The sequence below is a fragment of the Akebia trifoliata genome, chromosome 11 (assembly GCF_017979445.1).
Source record: "Akebia trifoliata isolate Shusen 1 chromosome 11, ASM1797944v1, whole genome shotgun sequence".
Classification (NCBI taxonomy): Eukaryota; Viridiplantae; Streptophyta; class Magnoliopsida; order Ranunculales; family Lardizabalaceae; genus Akebia; species Akebia trifoliata.
The window spans coordinates 37310454-37335812 of record NC_141385.1 but is presented as its reverse complement, the minus strand read 5'-3'; the positions used below and the strand labels follow the sequence as shown (position 1 = coordinate 37335812).

At 31.2% G+C, this 25359-nt stretch overlaps 1 protein-coding gene across 1 annotated transcript; it reads left to right on the top strand.

The window, feature by feature from the left end:
* Positions 1–6747: 6747 nt before the first annotated feature.
* LOC147391481 (3-hydroxyisobutyryl-CoA hydrolase 1-like) lies at positions 6748–25078 on the top strand. Its single transcript, XM_086459072.1, has 14 exons — positions 6748–6939; positions 7303–7383; positions 8663–8713; positions 14124–14187; positions 18048–18127; positions 20609–20692; positions 21197–21281; positions 21449–21544; positions 22032–22056; positions 22597–22657; positions 23966–24067; positions 24193–24294; positions 24555–24596; positions 24721–25078. The coding sequence occupies exons 1-14, from the start codon at positions 6898–6900 to the stop codon at positions 24856–24858; spliced, it is 1053 nt and encodes a 350-aa protein (XP_086315198.1). The 5' UTR covers positions 6748–6897; the 3' UTR covers positions 24859–25078.
* Positions 25079–25359: the final 281 nt, after the last annotated feature.

The following is a 25359-nucleotide window of genomic DNA, read 5'->3' as shown; positions in this document are numbered from 1 at the left end:
AAGATATACATTGCAGTATTTAATACTTCTCCCCACAAGAATTATGAAATTGTTAAGTGACTCAACATACTCCCAACCATGTTCATGATAATATGATCTGTTCAACTACACCATTCTACTGAGGCATCCCAAGCATTGTATACTATACACAAATACCTAATTTTTCTAAGAGTTTGGCAGAAGGACCAAGATTCTGACCCAATTCATTAAATCGACCATAATATTCACCTCATTTATCTAACCCAACTATTTTCACCTGCCTATCTAACTATTTTTTTTACCTTAATTATAAATATTTGAAGGATATCTACCGATTGAGATTTTTCATGAATCAAATAGATATAATCAAATCTAGAGAGGTCATCTATAAAAGTAGTCAAATATTTTTTTTCTAGTTAAACATGCAATAGAAAAATGATTACATATGTTAGTGTGTATAATTTCAAGAAGTTCTTTACTTTTATGACTTTTTTCTTAGTATGTTTGGTTTACTTTCTTTAAATGCATTCACACATACCGAGAAATTCGTAAAGTCCAAATTATCCAAAACTTTGTCTTTTACTAATCTTTCTATCCTAGCTTTGTAGATGTATCTCAAATATTTATTTCACAAGATGGAGGAATTTTCATTTATCAAACCACGTTTCAAATCATTATTCGTACGTAAGGAAAATAAAAATCAGGCATAATCAAAATTTAAATTAATTTTTTATATAAATCATCAATTAAAATCCTAAATCCAACTAAAACTGAATGCAAAAATAATTTTAATTGTCCACATTCAAAAGAAACTGAATATCCTAAACAATCTAATATAAATAATGAAATCAAATTCCTAGGTATGGTAAGAACATAAAAAATGCTCTCCAAATAAATTTAATGACCAATCTCCAATACTAAACGATAGGTTCCCACAGCTAATGCTTGCGCTCCGACACAATTTCTCATGAAGATATATCTTTCACTTTGCATTGACTTCCTGTTTGAAATAAATCCCTACATCGAATTTGTAATATGATTTGTAGTTCCAAAATCAATCTACTTGGTATTAGAAAGTACTTTAACTAAGTTTGATTCATAACATACAAAAGAAAGAAACATATCATTCTTTTTTAACTAATTTCTACGTTTTACCCAACCCTTCTTTATGTGCCTTGTTTTGCCATAAAAGTAGCACTAAACCCCATTGACATTCTCCCTTTCAACCTGATTTGCATTCCCAGACGATTTTTCATTTCTTTAACATTCCTCATTTCTTTCTTGTTCCTTTAGTCAACATGAAAGCAGATTGTTTCCCTTCCCATCTCAATCGCATCTCCTCTTGAATGCACATATTAGTTAGTTCGTTCATATTCCGTTTATCTTTATTAGTTTTGTAATGAAAATTAAAAAGATTGAACTGAACTGAGAGAAAGTTGAAGATGAATTGTACTGGGAAGTAATCATCGACACTCATTCCTAATTATTTAAATTTTGCAATCTTTTCTATCATGTTGAGGATATGATTTTGTATTCCTCGCGTCCCATCGTACTTCAGAGTCATAAACTCAGCTATCATAGTTATCACAAATGATTTATCTACCGACTTGAACTTTTTTTCCACATTTTTCAAATACTTTTGTGTATTGTCAGTTAAAGGTAGGGATATCTTAATGTTATTAGCGACCGTCATCCTCATAAACATTAAACTAAGTATATTAGATCGTTTTCCAAGCGAAAGGCAAGTTCCCTTGCTCTATTATACTACTCTTAGTAAGGTTTGCAGGTTTTGCAGAAATGAGCGTTAGCTCTAGATTCTTAACACCTAGAGTAAATTGGTTGTACTTATACCATTTCAAAATATTATATCCAATAAGGATTGGGACAATGGATGTATAGGAGAACAATGAACTGGGAATTGAAATAAAATAAAAATAATGCTTGAATAAGTGCTTTAAGTTTTATTTGATAATGATGAAAACATTAATATCATCTAAATTTATCATTTGGGTTAAACTGGGCACATTTATTGTTTACTCATTTATTTACCTTATAAGACTTACATAATTTATTTAGTCGGTCTTATTAGTTTTAAGTATCCAATCTTAGTTATGTTAAATTCATGTAAATTATATTACCTTACCTAAATTTCAATTAGTTAAATAAAATTCTCTTTAGGACTAATCTCATTTACCTATTTGAGTCTACAATTGTAAATATTATTGTTATTTAATGTCATCCCGATGACCAAATGTAATGCAATTAGATATTCCATAAATTTTACTCATTCGAACTACTTTAGTGACTACAAAATTAATAAAATTTATATACATCTAAATTGTCTAATAATATTTACTAGATATTTAGATTATTCTAAAAAATTGCAATAACTATAACATTGCACGAAACTTTTATTATGAAAACTTATTTAAAATAACATAATCATAATATATTATCTATTAGACATGATTTCAAAACAAATTCTAAAATCTAATGAAAAACAATTAGAAACGAAAATCTGGAAATTAATAAAATAAACTATTGACCAAAATTGTTTTAATCAATTTATGAATCCAAAAATGAAAAATTTGTGATCAATATTATGAATTCAAAAATCAAATAACTTTAATCAATATTATGAATCCAAAAATGAAAAATATGTGATCAATATTATGAATTCAAAATCAAAAAACTTTAATCAACATTATGAATCCAAAAATCAAAAATTTAAGATCAATGTTATGAACCCAAAAATCGAAAATCAAAGATCAATATTATGAATTCAAGATCGAAAAACTTTAATTAATATTATGAACCCAAAAATCAAAAATCTAAGATCAATATTATGAATTCAAAAGCAAAAATCTTTAATCAATATTATGAACCCAAAAATAAAAAATTTGAGATCAATATTATGAACCCAAAATCGAAAAATCTGACACCAATATTTTGAATTCAAAATCGAAGTATGAACCCACAATCAAAATTTTAGATCAATGTTTTGAACTCAAAATAAAAAATCTTTAATTAATATTATGAATCCAAAATCGAAAATCTAATATTAATATTATGAATTCATAATTGAAAATCTTTAATCAACATTATGAACCAGAAAAAAAAATTAATGTTATGAACTCAAAACCAAAAATCTTAGATTAATATTAAAATTAAAATTCAATTAAAATGCAACCATGGTTATATATATAACACAATAAAATAGGAAAATTGGAGAGAGAATTTTAAGTCATGACAACCATCATGTATGAATAATCTATAATTGATGAGTGGGTTTTATACCTGGGAATTAACCACTTTTAAATATAATATTTTGTTAACTTTAGAGTATTTTAATTATTTTTATTTAAGTTTAGTTTGTTTTATACTTTTTATGTGATTCTATGTTTTTATTTGGTTTTTATGTTTATTTTGCAGTTTAGGAACAGTATGGAACATTAGGATATTTGTCAACATTTAAGAGAAAATTTTGGCTCAAATTGGTTCACTCTCGGGAGAAGGAAGCTAAGTATACAAGTTAAAAAAGTCTTTAAGGCGTAACTTGATAGAAAATGAGACCGCCGTGGGAATTCAAGAATTGCACAACAGAAATATGAAAATACAAGCCGCAGCATGACATGTTTTGAGGCCATGGCCTGCTTACGTTTCCAACTTTACATGTTAATTTTTGGGGTCAAATTAGAGACGGATTTTAGGACTCTTAAATCCTAATTATTCCATACCTATAAATAGGAATGATTAACCCTTCTTTGAGGAGGAAGTTTTGGATTTTTCTTGGAAGAAAAGATTGAGAAGGAGGACGGGAATTGAAGATCGGCTCTTGAGTTTTATTTTCCTTAACTTTAACTATTTTCTTAACTTTGTAATCTAAGAATGACTGAATACTTTTGTGATTTTGTTTTCTTTTCAATGATGAACTAATTTCTATTCTAGGGTTATAATGGAACCCATTCATGATGCTTGATTAATTTTTTGTCTTTCTTCTTTGATTACTTCCACATGTGATGGTTTATTCTATCTTATGTTTAATGTGATTTAATTAACTGGCCATTGATTGAATTGATTTAGTGAACATTGATAATATCGACAGAGTTATTTTGTATTCATGACCTTGATAGAATAACATATGCTAATTTGATATAGGCATATACTTACGTTACATGTGCATCCCTTATGAGAGTTTATTCTTAATGAATTTTCTTGATTTAATTCTCATAGGCATATAGGGAGTTAATCTAGAAGGGTATTTTTACATGACCATCGGAAGAGGCTTGTAGAGAATTTAGTGTTCTTGGATGACAATCATAGTGGATTAATTTATCAGAGAATGAAGGAAAATTTAAGCAAGTGGATTGTTTGGGGGAAATTATAAACATAGGTTTTATTACTCATTGATTTTAAATCTGCAAATTTATTTTCTACGTTATTTTTCATATTTATTTTTTAAATCCTAGTTTTACTTTTGTTTGGATAAAATTAGAATGAGATAAATTGGTAATTAGCAATATATTGGTATTTAGTCTCCGTGGAAACAATACTTTCTTATCACTTTATTACTTATTTCGATACGTATACTTACGTGCGTAAAATTAGACAACAATAATCAAGATATGAAGATTTAAGAAACCTAAGGCTCTGATACCACAAATTTTCAACTATAAGTTCCAATAGGATCGAAATCAATCACATGTATTAAGATTACTATTTATGTAAATTATAATTAAGTTAGGATACTTACCATGTACCATAATGAAATCATGATTCAAGAATCGTTGGAGGTGTGCCTTTGCAATCCACGTGTTAGTTGAAGTGTTTGAACCCCAATCATTTAATTCCTTTAGTTCTAGACTCACCTTCTCCCTCCTCTCTATATGGATCGCCTAGGGTTCTAGTGATTGATGGATATCACTATTTTATAACTCTCTTCTTTATGTGCCTTTTCCACTACCTTTTATTGGATTGACAATCCTCTTTTATAGATGGAGATTAAAGGCATATAGTTCTCCTTTTAGTAATAATTGATGGATTCATGGACATAACTACACATTTTAGATAGAAATATACATAATACTCATGGAATTCAATTGTTTAGGATAAGATTTCAATGATGAAATATGTGTTCTACTTCATATGTATTCCAATAATTAGATTTAAGAGGGTGCAAAATGACCAGATTTTTTTCAGCACAATTAAGTTACCATTTTTTTGGATGTCTTCGTAGATTGTAAGATAGGATTTCATATGAGACTTCTAATCAGTCATTTAACGTTGAACTTGAGAAGGTACTCCATCAAATTATTTTATTAAGTCTTCTATTAGATGTTATAATACGTGGGATTCATAGAAGATCACTATCATATCCTAATAGTACTAGTATATATGTTGTTGTTGATCAATTGTTAAAATAACATAGACTAATAATTTCGATGTTATCTAATCTTGATCCTTTGGAATTTTATCAAAATTTTTATAGTATTATTATCTGACCTGCAAGACAATAATAGTTTAATTGAATCGAGGCACAAACTCAGTCATTCTCTATAAGGCATTTCTAGCCTTAGCAAAATTTTAGAAGTGCAAGAAGAACAATGGCACGATGCCCCCAAGATACAATGGCCCAATATCAACTAGATTTTCTTCTGTCTACTACACCTTAGATAGGAATCCAAATTAACACCCAAATCTTTACCCAGAAAAACAGATTGTTAATTCAAGAAAATGGAAGCAAAAAAAAAAAAAAAAAAAAAAGAAATTAAAAAATTTAGAATAAAATTGAGCACAAAAGAACAGTAAAGAAGAAGATCATTCGCTGAAGAAGGGAGAGATCTACTTTCCGTTATGGATTATGTTTGAATATATAGAAAATAGAAGCCTAAATGGCTAATAGATTTTTAATAGCTTAATTAACACAATCTAAACGACTAGAAGAATTATTAGGAATGTTAAGTCCAAACGGTAAAAAAATATTGTAAGACCAAATGGTAAAAAATAATTAATTAAATAATAATTAATTATTATAAAATATAATTTGTAATAAAAAGATAAGTAATTAATCAAAACTCACATCTTGCCTTTGAAAGGAGAACCTCATTCTTATCTTCCATCGATGTAATCACTATCACAGACTCTTTTTAATAGTATACATTGTCACGATGACTCTCTCTCTCTCTCTCTCTCTCTCTCTTTTACAGTACTCAATGTGCTATAACATTTACGTATAAATTGAAATCTTCTTATTTTGCCCATATCAACTGGATTTTTGTTTCTATTAAATAAAGTTGGTTTAGTTACAACTTTTTTACTTTATTTTAATAATAATGATGAATGGATGTGGTTGGGTACACGGCTGATGTGGCAAGGGCACAGAACTACACATCTTTTCCTTGATTATCCCGATGAAAACAATCTATGGGTCAGTGCCCTTGCCATGTCAGCCATATGCCTAACCATGTGCATTCATCACGACTCAATAATGGTGTCGTCAACATAAGTACACATTTTTGTTGTGAAGCATGTGCAACACACATGGAATCCACTGGTCCTATGTGTTTGGTAGAGGATCCTTTGTAGTGAGTTTTCCCTATAGTACCCTGTTGTGATATTAGACGATTGAACAATAGCCACGTCACATAGCCAAAAAATCCGTTTCGTTAAAAAATTAGTGGTCATGGATTGTCCATCTTCAAAACTGACCTACACCATGATCCATATAAGGTTGAGTTGTTTGATTGTGTTTTCAATATTTCAATCTCTACCAATTAAAAGGCATGACAGGGAAGACGCACTAGAGAGGATATGCTCCTTATGTCTTTCAATAATTGCATATAAATTGGTGCATATTTCAAGTGATTTTTCATCACCATTTTACAATTCTTTGAAACTTTTCAGAACATATCTATCTGCATGGCTTCTAGTCGCTCATTTTATAATGTCGAACTTGATCAGGTACTTTATCGAAAACTTTATAAAGTCTTTTAATAAGATAATATTATTTGTGAGATGCATATATAATAATAGATATCATTCTCCAAGTAAATCTTAATACTATTATGGAATCTTCCAATAAGCACTCTAGAATGAATCCAAATTACATTATAGAACTTACTCTACTTTCTTATAATACTTGCTCTATTTTCTTTATATTTAAAATTATTCCGTTCAATCTATATTCAAATATAGATTTATCTATAATCTATTATAGATATGTATTCATTCATAACTCCTATTTTTCGTACATTATATATGAATATTTATCTTTCAATCTTCATCCTTCTGAAATTTGTCATTCAAAATTTGAATTTTATTCAGGTTTGGGAGGAAGAAAATTCAGGTGTGAGAACACTAATATTAAATCGTCCCCAGAAACTCAATTCTCTCACATTTCATATGGTAAGTGTCATTTCCGTTATTATGCATCACGCTTTCATACTAATCAACGAATCTGCTAGTAGGGGTGTAAGTGGGTTATGCATTAGGTCGAGTATTATTAAGGTCAAATTTTAAGGCATTTTTGTATTTTTCTTCTTCTCATAATCTATTATTGGTATGCTGTTCACCACTAATAACTGAGTGTTAAATATGGAAAATCTTCGAATCTTCCTTCCTTAATTATCCTTTGGTTTCTTCCAAAGTTCAGAGTTATGAAAGTTGTGTATGGATTTGGATTTGGTGAATATGTATACCATGAAGAAGATTATCTTCATCAACACCAGCGTAATTTTTCTCATTGAGCATGTTAGTTTGGAAAACGATGAGGGACTTTGACTTTCAAAACTTATGTCGGGAGGGAACAGTTGGGCCCAAACACATTTTTCATAACTCTCAAGAGATTTTTTTTCCCCCTTTGAACTTCTTCATCATTTGTCTAATTAGAAAGATCGACTCGATCATTGATCATTATCTATATTCAAATCCTTATTAATGCAAATTAAAATTTGGGATTTGACTATTAGATTTTTACACATTCAAAATCTTAAACATAAAACTTTAATAAGTTATGATTTCCCAATAGGATTTAATCTATATCATACCTCAAGTATACTTAATAAAACGAGTTGATGGTACTTACCTTGTGCTATCATAAAGTCGTTGATTCAACACCGTTGGAGATGTGCCTTACAATTTGCATGTTCCTCGAAGTTTTCGAAACCTTAATCAAATTGGTCATTTCTTCTAGACTCACCTTCTCCCTTTTCTCTATGTGGATCGGCTAGAGTTCTAATGATTGATGGATATCACTCTTTTAGAAATCTTTATTTTGTGCATTTTCCACGCTTTGTTATTTCTATTCGTGTATTGCAATATTGGATCACCGATCTCTTTTATAGATGAAGGTTGAGGGCATATAGTTATTCTTTTAGTAAGATTCCTATCCATCAATGTATATTAGTAAACTTAAAGAATATCTATCATTCCAACGATATTGGGATTCCTTAAATATCGATCCCTTTTATGTGTAGAATTCTAGTGCAATTAAACACCCAAAAACCATGAGGTCAATGGGTCACACGTTATAGAGTTCTAACATTGACTCGACGAATCTCATTCCTTCATTCAACTCTATCTAAAGTCATGTCTTCCACTTATTAACATGTATGAAATATGTGATCTAAAAAGAACTAACAATTGTAATGCTTTTTTTTGTCTCCATGTTTCCCAATTATTGAAGAACCTCAAAGCCTACGCGGAGGAGTCAAGTGTAAAGTTGGGTATTTTAAAGGTAAGAAGGCAGTAAACTTGGATATGATGTGATTTCAACTTTTATGATATGATAGTTAGTGAAGAATTACCCATCGGGGGTTAGTTGAGATGGTAAAGAAGGGTTGGGTATGCTCCCTAGGTCTTGACTTCGAGTCTTTATATGCCCCTCCATAGCAATGTGGCTACTAAAATGGTGTCACGCCACAGGGTGTTGGTTGGGGTGTGACACCCAAGGATTAGTTTTAATGTATAAGATTGTCCTATGGATTGGGCAAAGCCCAATGAATCATGGTCAGTCTGTTAGATTTAGAGATCTCCTATTCCAAAAATAAAAAAAAGGGAGAGTTCCAAATTTACCATCGCCTTAGAAGTGTAGGAAACTAACCTTTAATTTCAAATACACCTCCTTGTTGTTGTCCATTAATTTTTTCCATTAAGAGATGGAAACAATTCTTATGGATCCATTTTGCAAGAACCATCCCCAAGAAAAAATCAAAATAGGAGAAAAATACTTTTAAAAGAAATACTAGATTACGTTGGGAACTTTACTTGATGAGAATAATTAAAACATTTTTTTTACTAGTCATTTGGATAAAAAGTAGAAAGTAAAAAAGTAACAAGAATGAAAGTAGTTTTGGAAGAAAATAGTTTTTAGGAAGTAGAAAGTAGTTTTCTTTTGCCTTTTAAAAAGTAAGGATTTTTACTTTTTTTAAAGTAACTTTTTAAAATGAATCTAAACATACTTTTTAACTTTCAAAAGTCAAAATGTTACTTTTTTGTGTGTATCCAAACGGGCTCTTAATAAACAAGTAGTTTTGTCTTTTTGACAATTTGAATGGTTATAGGATCAATATGGATGATCTAAAGTCTTGGATTGGTCCCTACGGAGTTTTTTTCTCTTCCATAAATACCCTATTTTATGGAAAGGCTAATTGTTTTGATCAGCTTATCTGTTGAGGAAGATTGAGATAAGCTTAATGACTTGACAATGTATTGATGTATATGACTTGATGAAATGAAGTTTATCTTCAACTTTTGACAAATTTTACCAATGAAACTATAGAAGTAGATAAGACTTTTGGTCAAATTACATAATCAAATTTGAATTTAAAATATTTACGTACTGTTAAAATTTATATGGTGAATCTACTTTTGTACCCTTTAATTTTAAAATCTTGACTATGTAATTTTAAAATTTTAATGGGCATAAAGGTAAATTTACAAAAAAAATTTACATAGCAGGCAAGGAAATTTATGCGGCTACATAAATATTTTAAAAGAGTCATGCTCAAGTAACATTCAAATTGACATCGTTTGGAATATTGGTGTGGAGAGAACCATGAATGCTTCTCACTCATATCTCAATGAAAAGCTTTATGGTTCTATAGACACATGCATCCATGTCAGCAATGTCTGAAACGATGTCAATTTCAATGTTACTTCAGCCTTTTTCATTTTAAAAACGTACAGCTGGTTACATAGTTAACCAAAACGTTTTGATTTTTAAGTTGACCAAAATCTATCTCATTTTTTTCCTTAGATGCTTTCTTTTGGAGGATATTAGGTGAAAAATGACCACTCTGTGAAAGCCAAAAAACAAGAACAACTTGTAGGGACTGAAATCATGATCAATTGCTTTACAAATTTAAAATTGTTCTTGATTTAAGAACACGTTTCTTTCAAACGTTTAAATTATACAGAATCAAAATTGTGGAAATGCTGCATATCTATGAATTTATGATCCTTCAATATTTATTTATTAAATTTTAGACTTTTAGTATTAAAACGGAAAAAAAAAACAAACAAACAAAATTTTGGAAAAATTGCAATTTCCTTCATTCTGAAGAGAACCATTCAGGATTCTTGGTCAATTGGGCTATGAGATCTAATCGAACTATATTTTCTTAACCTCTCATATTCTTAATCTTTCATAAACATAGATTTATATATAGGCATATTTACCAAAACATGCACCAAAAATCGACTAATTCACTTTTGAACTTATTTCTGAAAATGCTAAATTATCATTTTCGGAAATATTTTATTTTACCAAAACGGTACAAATAGTAATTTTTAGAATTTTAGTATCGAAAATACCCTTTTTTATAAATAAATAAATAAATCAGTGACAATGGGATCATTTTAACACTTGACAAAAACAAATTCTAATCTTATGTCAAAGCGATACGATTGACATTGAATACTTTTAAAAAAAATTCAGTGTCCATGAGATTGTTTTGACAATGTACAAAAACAAATTTTGATGTCATTTCAAAAGGATCCTAGTGACATTGAGCATTATTATTATTTTAAGTTCAGTCAATGGATCCTTTTGAACCAAATCATGTTTTGATGTTGTGCATTTCCCTTCATCTCTCATAGATATATATATATATATATAGGGTCACGTTCCTAAGACTCATATTGAGACTCACATTGCGACACACCGTTTTGTCTTATATGGGAAAAAATGTTTGAAATGAGCTGATTTTTTGTGAGGATGATCTCTGTGATGAGGGGATCATCTTGGCAAAAAAACATCCCATTCCAAAACTTCTAACCCCATTAAAATTGATTTACAAAAATTGGACGGTCTATAATTTTTCAACAAAAATTGGACGGTCTAGAAGTTTTATAATGAGCTGATTTTTGGCAAAGATGATCTCCTCACCATAGAGATCATTCTCACAAAAAATCAGCCCATTCCAAATATTTTTGCCCATATAAGACAAAACGGTGTGTCGCAATGTGAGTCCCAATATGAGTCTTAGGAACGCTGTTCATATATATATATATATGTTACCAAACGTGTTTTGTCCTATATGGGTTAAAAGTTTTGGAATAGGCTGATTTTTGGTGAGGATGATCTCTATGGTGAGGAGATCATCCTCACCAAAAATCAGCCCATTCCAAAACTTTTAACCCCATAAAAAATGATTTATAAAAAATAAACGGTGCACGATTTTTCAACTTGTAAACATGGGACTAGAAATTTCGGAATGGGCTGATTTTTGGTGAGGATGATCTTCTAACCATAGAGATCATCCTCACCAAAAATCAGCCCATTCCAAAACTTCTAACCCCTGTAGGACAAAACACGTTTGGTAAAGCGTAGGGTAAAGTGTTGGGTGTTAAACATTTCCCTATATATATATATATATATAGATATGTATGGGTTGGGTTCTGTAGACACATAAAGCTACTCATAAAGCTACAACGTTTTTGTTTTATATGGTTAAAAAGGTTCAGAATGGGCTGATTTTTTGTGAGGATGATCTCTGTGGTGAGGTTTAAAATTGGACGGTCTAAAATTTTTCAACTTTTAAACATGGGTCTAGAAGTTTCATAATGGGCTGATTTTTGGCAAGGATGATCTCCTCACCATAGAGATCATCCTCATAAAAAATCAGCCCATTCCAAACATTTATGCCCATATAAGACAAAACACGTTTTAGCTTTATAAGTAGCTTTATGTGTATACGGATCCTAATCATATATATATATATAGGGTCAGGTTCAAGGGCCATGTGAGAAAACATGTAAGAAAACTTTCGTTTTTCAAAATAAGGGTTAGAGGTTTTGGATTGAGCTGATTTTTTGCAAGGATGGTCACTATGATGAGAAGATCATCCTCACAAAAAATCAGCTCAATCAGAAACCTCTAAATCCATCAAAAGTGATTTACAAATTAGTGATAAAAATTGAAAAAAATCGACGATCCACATTCTAAATCACTTTTAATGGGGTTAGAAGTTTCAGATTGGGCTGATTTTTTTTTTGGATGATCTTCCCATCATAGAGATCATCCTCACAAAAAATCAGCTCAATCTAAAATTTCTAACCCATATTTTAAAATTTTATTTACCGCCGAAAGTTTTCTTACATGTTTTCTCACATGGCCCTTGAACCTGACCCATATATATATATATATATATATATATATATATATATATATATATATAGAGAGAGAGAGAGAGAGAGAGAGAGAGAGAGAGAGAGAAAAGAGAGAGAGAGAGAGAGAGAGAGAGATAAATGGCCACTGAACTCCCAAATTTAAAAATTAAATCCAATAGAAAAAATGACCATATATTTTAGTCTTTTAGTTAAAAAAGAAGAGCATTTTGGTATCTGTTGGATGGTATTTTTTGTAAATATAAAACTCTCAAAAAACAATTATCCTTGCGTGACGAATGTATTTTTAATAATGCAGTTATTATTTTTGATATTAACAAAAAATATCATCCAAAAATTACCAAAAGGAGAAAAAATAAAGTTATTTTTGAAAATCCAAAGTTGTGGAGAAATCTAAGGGCCCCCATGAGGTCTCAATGGCTTTAGCATGAAATTTCTTAGTTTACAGAGTTCTTGGGTGACATTATCCAGGTTTGACCAATCTCATTAACTCACATGTATTGAAGGCTTTCCAAAATTTGCAAAACTACCCTCGTTAAGTAGCACATGTCATGCGGTGGAGAGACTGAATGCTGTGATAAAAAACCCTTGATCAAAAAAGTTTCTCACTTTATTATTCCCCTATATACGTAGCTTTTTGTGATTTTATTTTCTTGTGAATAAATGTTAATTATGAATAGGGCTTAAAACGGGTCGATTTCGGACCAAATATGACTGTGTCCATATCTATATCTGAATTTTTTATTTTGATCTAAATCTGACTCGGGTCATACTAGCTAAGACCATATCTGAACCATTTTACTTTCATTAAAATCATATCCGGATTCGATCTGACTAAATTAATTGATTCAAGTCGGATAATGTCAAATCGTTTAAGATTATTTCAAATAAAATTATTAAAATGTGACTAAAATTTAAGACCTCTCCATTTTGAAAAGAGCCTTGACCACTACACCCAACCGTTGTTGGTTGATCAAAGATTATTTAAAAAATATTACAATACAACTTGCAAAGTAATATATCATTTGGAGCTTGGCAGATATAAGGATGGAACTGTATTCAACTCTGGTTTAAGGAAATCAATCCATATCCAAACTATATTTTAATTTGGATATACTTGATGAAACCAAACCCGCTAAATTTAGATTCGGATATCGAATAAAATCCATACCATTTTAAGCCTTAATTATGAAGGTATTGTAAATGGACTTTTCATGATCGAATGACATTCATTATTAATGTGTTTAAGTTCTTCTGTGGGCTTTTAGAATTACAAGGATTCATACTTGTTTTAGTTAGTGCTGTACATGAATTTGATGTGTTTCGATCTAGAAAAGCCCAATTAATGGCCAAACTCCACCTACATCAGTACTTACGTACTCCACAAATTTTGTTTACTCTTACTAATAGATCTTTGATATGCTAGTGCCTCTATATGTATAATTTTTTTTTTACAATATGAATATGTATTCGTATCAATTTGTTCAATAAATACACTTACTCATTTTCATTTGTAGGGAAATGGAAAAGCATTTTGTGCCGGGGGTGATATTGTATCACTCGTCAATGTTTCGACAATAGGTAGAGTTCTTCTATATATTTCTTGCCAATATTTGTATGTCCTATACATTCACCCCCCCCCCCCCCCCCCAAAAAAAAAAAGAAAGATAAAATTATTTATTAGGTATTTAGTTGTTCCAATTTTAATGCAATAGTGAATGTCTAGCACATCATCATTGAAGCCTTATCCTAATGATTTGGGGCCAACCTTTTGTAATGACCATCTTTCTCTGTAAATTAGCTCTCTCAAGATATGTTTTCTTTATAATCAAAATCACTTGGTGAATAAATTGGGTAGTAAATTTTTAATAAAAAGTACTTAATAGAACTTGTAGGAGGGTAGGGGTTAACTTTATACTCCATTTTGTAAACTTTTTATAGCTAAATGGTTCCTCATCTCCTTATATAATATTTTTGAAGGAAAAAAATCTGTCATTTTCACATCTTCGTTACATACTTAGTGTAGACACCCCAATTTATCTAGACCGAACCCGAAAGCTGTTAGAATCCAACAAAGAGGAGGCCCAATTCAAGTCTTCAAATTGGATTAAGTGGGGTCCATTTCAGTGGAGCCCAACTCCCCAAAGCTGATTTCAAAGCTAAATTTAAGCTAGGCCATAGGTAACCCACGACCTAAAGGAAATTTTCTTAAGGTCGTGGATCACTCATAGCTTATGCCTTTTTTGGCACAGAACCTTGAGTAGGTTAACGAGTCAAGCAAAAATTTGCATTCCAACACCCCCACCCAAGACCTATTCGATTGAGCTTATTAAAACCCATGTGCTTACAAGATTTTCTTAAGGGAAATAACCCCTTAAACCTTTTCATAATGACTTATTCTTCAAGAAAATCATATTTATTTCATTCCTTACCCTGGCATTAAACCCCTACCATCCTTCAAAGCATAGGCTTTTTAGTCTTCCACCTCTTCTTCTAATCTTGACTCCAAATCAATTGTTGATCCCCACTTAAATTGAATTACCTCTCTAACCATGATTTGTTGAGACTCAATAGAAGTAATTTACTCGAGTGCCCCCAACCTTACTTACCATTCAAAGAAAATTAAATGTAATTGGACCAAATCCAAAAGCCATGGTCATCTTGTCCAACCATAAGAAAACTCTAGAATTTGTGTGCAAAGATGCTGCTATCCCTAGGTTGTTAGTTACCTAGTTAGGTATAAAGTCTAGAAAGTTCAAAAATCAAGCATCAAATTACATGTCATTTGGCCTAATTCTCTTCAAGTTAATCCAAAGTCAAACGTCTAGGACAATTTTAACCTCTAGAATTCTCTAGAATCTTGTTGTCTTTTACAATCCTATCTTTTGTTCATCTTGATTACTAAGACTCATAAGAGTGTAAAAGGCAATCAAGAACAATTTGATGAGAGGAAATTGATGTCATTCTTTGTGGTTTTATTGAAAATACTAGGAACTCTAGGATTTTGGATAAGTATATCTCCAAAAGTCTCCCAAAAACCTAAAAAAAAGATCCATATCCAAGGAAAATGAGAGGAGAAGTTTTACACTTTCAAACTCTGTAAAATTTCTTTTTCTAAGCTCTCCAAATACCCCAAAATTCTATCCAAATACTTACATCCCTCTTAGAAGCGAAAAAATCAAGAAAAGCACCAAGATGGAGTGCCACTTTTATTTTTCTTTATAGTTAATTTCCTCCTCCAATTTTCCTTTTCTATCACCCCTTGTTCTTTATTTTATGCACCTTTAATTTTCTAGCAATATAAGTCTTTAAGTTTCTTAGGTTAGAGTCTAAGTTGGTAGAGAGTAATCCCTCATTGTGAGGTAATCTCCACCTATAAGTCCTTAATAAATTCCATAGTGACCATTTTAGTTTCTTAGCATAATTGTTCCTTATTTTATTTCAATTCCTTGCAATTTAAGATTCTTAGTTTAGTTTCTTTTCTTATTTTCTTTATGACTCTTTTTTTAATGGGTAAGTTGGTGTTTAATGGAACCCCCACCTCCTTTATTGATAATAAATGCAAGATCATACAAACGAGTAAATACAAAAGGTGATTTGAACTCAAGATCTCATCCTTTTTTAAAGGGAGGACTTGGTCACTATGCCCAACATTTGTTGGTTAGTGGGAGGAGTGCAATTCTTTATGACTTAAGAGCTAAAGAGTAAAACCCTCTATGAGGTAATCTTCTATTTATAAGTTCATACATGCATACACAACATGCGCAGTTCCTCAACTTCCAATGGCTATGAGCTAAAGTGTAGGTCCTTATAGAAAGCCAACAAAAATAAACTCAAAGTGGACAATATTTTCATGCACAAGGTCTTGGCTTAATAAGGTTTTATTCAATCTATAGACACTACCTATGGACCAAACCAACAAATAAAGACTCCAAAATGAGCACATAAATAGAAAATAATATTTGGCGACTCAAAAAGGTGGAATCCAAGTGAATTTCCATTCAAGTCCCAAGCCCACAAAAAAATCCAGTAAGCACCTACTTCTAGTAGTGGCCTGCTCATTACTTACATCTCTCTAATTTATAAATAAAACTATAGTCAATATTTTCTATAATCTCTCTATAATCTCTTCTATCTTTAAAACCCTACAAAAATAGTTTTTATACTTCATTTTGTTATCATACCTTTGGTAACCATTAATGGATTGATAGGACAAGGTGTCTAACACCTTCCTTGTCCTTCAATCGAACCTCCTTACCCAGTCTCTATCTAGACCTTTTATTTATCCATTGAAATTGAGTCACTACTAGTCTAAAAATAATTTCAAAACTCATTTTATGGTGTTCATTCACACCTAAACTCTTTGAATGGTGGCGACTCCAAAACCCTTTGTAGATGAGGATGAAAATTCTCCTTTGAATCCCCACATATCTACACTTAGGTCATTCAATGGAGATTGCAATCATTTCCAACTATTTTTTATCGTGAACAACGATTGGAAAACGATATGCTCCTAATTTTTTAAATTTAGATATATTTTTTATTTGTTTCGATGATTTATAATTAAAAAATGGACAAACAAAGTTGGCATTCTAAATTTTTTAAAGAATTCATTATAACTTTTCATTTGTGTGTCCATTTCTTAACTATTATATATGTATTTTGGGTATTTTGGGAAAATCTATTTAGCATCGAAATCAAAAAAAAATTGTTCAATTATTGTCAAATTCAACCTTTTTTCATCAAGTTCAACATTTTTATTGTTGATCAGTTTAACAATTTTTATTATTGAGTTGGGTAATTTTTAAAAATTTGTTGAGTTGAACATTTTTTATTGTTGAGTTCAACGATTTTTATTGATGAGATCAACATTTATTTTTAGAGATATTGATCTTATCAATAAAAAATGTAGAACTTGAGAATGTAGAAAAAGTTACAAATTCAACATTGTAAATGTGATTCAGATTTTTCTTTTTTTTTTCTTTTTATTTTTTTCGACTTTGATAATGAATAGATGTTCTCAAAATGCCCAAAATGAATATATTATAATTGTGAAACAGACACTCGAACCAAAAGTTATGACGAAATCTTTAACAAACAAAATTTTGTTAGTCATTTTTTGTTATAAATCATTGAAATAAATTGGATTATCATGCTAATCCCCAAAAGTTAGGGACTGTTTGGAAGGAACCCCTCCCACGGGGTCTATTAAATAATTTCCCCAAATTTTAAAGTAGTGAGAGAGACTGTTATGAAAATTAACACAGGAGAAGTTTCTATTTTTCATTATTTCCCTCCTTACCATGCAAGTGATGCCTCATGGTGAAGCCCAATTACGATCTTAAAAAGGAGTATAGATGAAGTAATTTGATTTCACTTCGTTAAAATTTATTTAATTGTCTTATTACCTTAATTTTAACATATCTTTTTTGGATAATCAGGTCATTGGAGTTTTGGTCCAATTTACTATCGAAAATTGATCAACTTAGTCTATGTAGTAGCTACATACAAGAAGCCCCTGGTGAGATTCATGTGTTCAATATTATTTCTCTTTCTAAGTGGGTAGAGATTTTGTTTATAGGACAATACTGTCAGGGCCCGAGATTACTAGAGTAACCCAACACTAGAAAAATGCCATGAGACCCACTTTTGGGCTTGCTGACTCCATTAATTCTAGCTGTTGGATCTGAGCTTCTTTTCATTGTTAACCAAGACAATGGTTAAAAGCATTTAGGGTTTAAATCCCTTGATAAAAAAAAATTGCTCAAACAAACAGCAAGAAATCATCAATAAATCTAGTTTTTTGGAACATAGGTCCACCAAAGAGTGGCTGGAATGTTCACGAGCTCGACTGCCCAGATTAAAATGGCTTATTTACCATAACGTTGGCTGAAGAATTGGAATTCTCATACCAGCATACCATTCATTTTAATTATGAAATTGGTAAATTATCATTTTTGGGGGATTGACATAAGAGAAATTTCCCAAAACGTGATCAACTTTTGACAAAATTCCCATTCCACACTATAGCATTAATGAGCTACAGTCGCAGATCAATCCACTGCAATAGGGTACAATTTTAGAAGTTTGAAGCTGGCTTGAAGCTGGCAGACCACTTCAAAATCTCGATAGAACCCTCTTGGCAACAGGACATGTGGCTTTTATTTATTTATTACACACCATTATTTTTCATCAATATTTGGGATACCTCGTTAAATATGCCGCATGTAATCCATAGAAGAGGGTTCTACCAAAATTTTGAAGCGAGCTGCCTGCTTCAAACTTTTTTCCCAATTTCGGCCTATTGCAGCGGAAATCCTATCCCTTGTTGTTGCCCCTGTAACTAAAGCTAGTGGTTGAAGCTATGGTTTGCCACTAAAATGGTATGTATGGTGGTGGATAAAAAAATCCACTTCCATAAGTAATTTTTTAAATATATATATATATATATATATACCATGTAGAGGTGGATTTTTTCTTTTAAAATGTCCATGATATATTTTTTTTTATATAAATATAAATACATATTGAACCTACGAAATTGAAAAATACACACCAGAACTCAAAAAATTCCAAGCATCAAAGTTACTTCAATCACTACTTGGAAGATAACATATCCAAAATAAATAAAAAGAAACTAGGTAGCTTTGAGGTGTTTTTTATTGTGTTTTCTTCAAACTCCAATATATTATACCTAACAAGAACTTGAGTTTCTTTTTCTGACTCCCACGAAAGAAATAATCCGTGGATTCTTAACTATAAGTGCGAACTTCCCTTGGATTTGCTCAAGTTCACGCAGATATTTGTATCCTCCTCTTTTGCACCACTCAAAGAAATCATGAAAGCAAACCCATTTCAAAATTTGAAAAAAATGTAATTCTTTTAGTGTATATCATCATTAAGAACAATCCACAACATGGGTTTTTAATAATACAAAACCTAAAGTAAAAAAGAGCACTATTATACCAGCCCATTAATGCATATGAAAGTTCGATTCCACAATGGCTCAAAAACCTTTCTAGAAGAAAAATTATATTCGTTCATTACTAGGTAAGCATCTAATTATGATTAAATTTATAATAATAAAAAAAAATTGTTCATGAGACCCATATTGGTTGAAGTTTCCAACTTATCATTGATGCACTCGCTATTAGCTAGGAACCTTATACACAAGGTTTACCTTGATTTTAAAATTAATTGTGACCAATTTTACTTTAGAAATAATTAAGGAATGCAACTAAGCAAGAGGAACCAGAAGAACTTACCAAACCCTTAAGTTCAATATTTGTTTCAAAATCACACTTACGGCGATGGTAAATAACTCCAGGTTAGTCTACCAAGAAAATCTGTTTTTGTAAGTGTCATATGTTGCCAGACTTCATCCAAACTTTAACTTTTGCAAGCTCACTATTCATTTTAATTCCCAAAACGTGAACATCAATGTCATAGGTTTTTCAAGTGACAATCTCGCAGGTTCAGGTTCACTACTTTTTAGTGAGATCGCCACTATATAAACCAGCAAGATTGTCCACTTGAAAAAAAAAAAATTATCAGTGATCTAGCTACTTTATAGCTGCGAGATAGTCACTTGAAAAACCTACGATATTGATGTTAACATTTTGGGAATTAAAATGAACAGTTAGCTGGAATGGGAATTTTGTCCTATTCAGCTCACAAAATGGTAATTTTACCTAACAATAAAGTGAGATTTTCAATTACAAAAATCCCTTTTTATGGTCATTTTTTTATTATGAAAATACCCTTATTACTCTAGCATTTTTTACCTTTTTTGATAACCCTTTTGAATTCAAAAATGCTAAATTGTCATTTTGGGAATTAAAGTGAGTAGTGTCCCTGCGCAGTAATTTCCTTTTAGAATTTGCTTGTGATCATGGCTTCATGGGGTGATGACCACTAGGGTCCTGAGTCCTGATGCCATTCTCCTTGTTTATATTGTTATTATTCGTATTGCTTTCATTCTAACGGAGAAGCGTGGTTGAAGGTTTCAATTCTTAATGGAATTGTCATGGGTAGTGGCGCTGCAATATCCATTCTTGGGAGATTTCAAGTTGTCACTGAGAATTCTGTACTCTCTCTCTCTCTCTCTCTCCATGTGTGTGTGTGTGTGTGTGTGTCTGTGTGTGTGTGCATGCACTCGTGCATGTGCGTATCCTTAAACTCAAATTGGTAAGGCACAATTTCTTCAGGCTTGAATCAAATGGAGTCACAGTATCTTTTGACTCGGATTGGTGAAGCCATTGATTTGGGCTTGAACTGTAGCCACATTATCTTTGGACTCAAAGTTTTTGAAACCATGGTATAATTTCTTTGGACTTGAATAATTGCTTGAACCTCATTTCTCGGATTTAGATTGGTATTGTCACATTTCTTCAGGCTTGAGAAATTATAAGGAGCTACATGATTTTTGGGCATGTCGTGTGTGTGTGTGTGTGTGCGCGCGCCCCCGGATGCATGTGTGTGTGTGTGTGTGTGTGTGTGAGTGTGTTTATAAAATCTTTTATTTAAGATGTAGATGTGAATTCTTGTACATGTAGTCTAAGTTAGAAGTATTGGTCATTGACTTCTGCAGGTATTCTCTATGCCAGAATCAGTATTGGGACTTATCCCAGATGTGGGCGCATCTCATTTTCTATCAAGGCTTCCAGGCTTCTTTGGTAATAATTTTTTAATGCCAACCGTACCAAAGCTTAATTTATACATGGACATAGTCTTGTTATAACCATCATTCTGGCACCATGTTTCATCCGATCCTCAGCAAAAAATTAATTGATTGATTTGTATCACTCCACTTTTGTGTATTCATGTTAACAATGGCTTACAGGAGAATACTTAGGGCTCACTGGTGCTCGGTTGGATGGCGAAGAAATGCTTGCATGTGGCCTTGCAACTCACTTTGTTTTTTCCAAGGTATTTATTTGTAGAGTCCGTTAACAAATGGAATACTAGTGCTAATTTTGAAAGGAAGGTGCACCCTTTTCATGTTATTATTATGTCCATATATTATGAGGCTCATATTCTCTTGGAGTAGGATTTGAATGACTTTAGATGAATATTTCTTGAGGATTTCTTATTCCAAGAGGAACTTTTATTTAATTAATGCTTGAGTGAGTTGTTGTTTAAATGTGTTGTAATTTTTTCTTGTATATTTGTAAGTGGGTACCTCACTCAACCGTTGCCTTTGTTTTTCTTTTTATCAATAAAACTAGAAGGTGGCATGTGCAAACACACATCTATCTGAAGGGCTTAATTGTAATTCAAAAATATTAATTAAATGGTGATTTTGAAAATTACATAGTAAAAAATAATATTTTTGTAATTTTAAAAACTAACAAACGTGTGATGTGAGGGACATTGATTGTTTACCAAAGTAACCCTAATTATATTAAGTTTATATGTTAATGTAGTGGCATTTTTGAATTCCAAATTTTGGTACAGAACCACTTCTACTCCACCTTCTCTCATTATAATAGTAAAGACAGGTCACGGTGTCCCACTCCTATAATAAAGGTAAGGTATCTACATGGAATGCTTTTGTTGGAGTTTGAAACACCTGGAGCTCTTAACCAAGCCATGCACACCACCCAATGTGTTTGAACTCCAACAAAAATGTGCCACGTAGACACATAATGTTGTTATAGGAACGGACACCTTTTGGATCACGACTCTTTTTTTAAAGGGTAAATTACCATTTTGTGAGCTGAATATGGAAAATTTCCCATTCTTATACACTGTTTCTAGGAACTGATTTCAGAATCTCCTTTTGCTGACTTTGTTTCATTTAAATCACCTAAACTAAAAAATGGACTTTTGCAAGAAATACTTGAAACAGTTTTTATTCAATGTCACAAGAAACGGGTTCGCCCCATTTCTGATTTTATCTGATTTCTGATTCCTATTATTGGATAATTGCTTTTCTAAAATTGGAACAATACTATATAATCTTGAGAATGATTTGCAATGAAAATGCAGGCTAGGGATTATCAACAAATGCTTTTCAGAACAAACAGTCGAAGAAATAATATCTGCATTGGTAAGAGATTCGGGTGGTGTTTGTTTGCGCTATTTTTCAGTGCTTATTGCTGAAAAAAATTAAATTCAGCACTTTTGTCAAAATAGCGCGTTTGTTTACTCGTGCTTATTGCTGAAAATAAGTGAAAAAAATTCAGCACTATTTTGATGCTGAAAAAAAGTGCTGAAGCGGTAAGCACTTCGCTTTTTCAACACGGACAAGTACGCCCTTTGTTTTTTTGAGCATGTACAACTATGCCCTTATTCTTAAAAGGATATTACCTCTTATATCCCATGGATAAGTATATAGACACCCCACAAATTAATAAACCCACACCATAACTAAATTATTTTGTCTTATATGGGTTAAAAATTTTGGAATGAGTTGATTTTTGGTGAGGATGATCTCTACAATGAGGAGATCATTCTCACCAAAAATCAGCACATCTTAAAACTTTTAACCCTATCAAAACAAGTTCAAGAATCGTAAATTGTCCATTTTTTTTTTTTTTGAAAACTATTTTTAACGAGTTAGAAGTTTCAAAATAAACTGATTTTTGGTGAGGATGATCTCTAGACCATATAAATTATCCTCACTAAAAATTTGGTCATTCCAAAAATTTTAATCCATATAAAACAAAACAAAAAATGGCTATAGTGTGGGTTGCCCTTATTAATTCATAGGGTGCTTTTATAATTACACATCCTTCATTTCCATCGAAAATTATTCATAAAAAATTAAGTTCTTTTTAAAGTTGATTTCAAATTTTGGTGAGTTGTATGACATTATTATTTTTAATTTGAAATTTGTGGGCTTTTATAAATAGAAATTATTATTTATAAATTGAAGATTTGAGTATTATTTATTATTTAAAAATAAATTGTATTTTAATTTTATAAGAAATAATATATTTTATTGTGTTTGATAATAAATAAGCATTTAAAACATGCAAACAATGTATAATATGATTGTAAGGGTAACAAAGACAATTTATCAGTTTCAGCAATGTGTAACAAACATGATTCAGCATCTAAACAAACTACTTTTTTAGCACTTAAATTCAGCGCTTATAAGTTTCAGCGCTTAATGCTATTCAGCACTTATTTTTTTCAGTTTAACAAACAGCACCTCGATCTAAATAAGAAAGCTTGGATAATTAGTAGAATCAAGTGGTTCATTTTTTTAATTTTTTTCTTTGATTCTATTATATATTAGCCTTCTCTATTTGATATATATGTTTCTCTTCATAGTTGCTTGGTATTAACTTTAATTTTTTTTTATTTTTTTTTCTTTTGCTACTCAAGAGGAAGCTCACATTCTTTGTTATAGGAACTTGAGGCTTTAAATGGAGCAGATGAGAAGTGGCTTAGTGCCACAATGAAGTCTATAAAATCTGCATCACCTATGAGCCTTAAATTATTTCTTAAATCGGTAACAAAAAAATTATTTGGATGGTATAAAACAGGATTGAGTTTCATTATTATTCTGATAAATCAAACAAAAAAAAAAATTCATGTCAAATTCGTTTTGGATTTTGTTGACATTTGATATATCAGATCAGAGAAGGCAGGACGCAAGACATAAGTCAGTGTCTAACCCGTGAATACAGAATCGTTTCTCACTTGTTTCGTGGAATGATCAATAGGGATTTCTATGAGGTTGGACAGAATTATTAACTCATAACTAGAACTTGGTTCATTATATATATTAGTTGATTTTAGAAAATTGCCTTTCAAAAACAGTTTCCATTTTTGAAATCAAATTTTTACCAAATAGGAAAATGTTTTCGTAGTTAACTTTTTTCACTATTTGGTAGAAATTTAATTCCAAAGTCAATAATTTACTGTTTTCAGAATTAAAATGAATAGTGTGCTAGAATGGAATCAGCATTCTAAAAACAATCTCAAATCAAATGCAGGGTTGTAGGGCACTTCTACTTGACAAGGACAAACAACCTAAGGTAACATTCTCATCATCATTGAAGCCTTACATAAGAAGATTTGGGGTCTGCTCAGCTGAATGAATTTGTTCATCCCTCGAATTCTGTCTAGAGATAGATTTTAACATAATATTTCTGATTTCAGTGGGAACCTTCAAAACTGGAGCTAGTTAGCAAAGAAAGGGTGGATTGGTATTTCACCAAAGTCGATGATGAAGATTGGGAAGATTTAGAGCTTGAAAGGAGATTCAATCCTATTGGCACTGGTAGAGCTAAACTCTAAGCACCATCGACGTAGAATGAACCAATTTATTAAGGATTGTGTATTTGTTAGATTAGTATTCGAGATATCTATTAATGTTAGAGCAAGTAATAAAAAACTTATCACCTATCAAATTCTAAATGTGTTAAAGTTGGTTTGAAGTTAACCATCGTTTGATGGCTTTCTATTGTGCTTAGAGAGTGATTGAGATCAATAATGATGAAGAAAAAAAGTTATGATTTGCTTTTAATTTAATTAAAGAATCCTACTTTAATATTAAATTGTTACATGGTGGAGAGCAAGGTTAGGTGGTCTGAGAATGAGACTTGTTTGAAGGTGTCAATATTTTTAGGGAATAGTGAGTCTATGATGCCCCAAAATTCTGGTTCACAACTCGACCCATAATCCGTGAGTCAAGATGTAGATCCAAATATTGAAGATCGAAATATTTTTTTTATTAAAGGTATATAAAAAGTATGTGTGATTTTATTCGATTTTCAAGAAACCTCAATATGGTGTGTT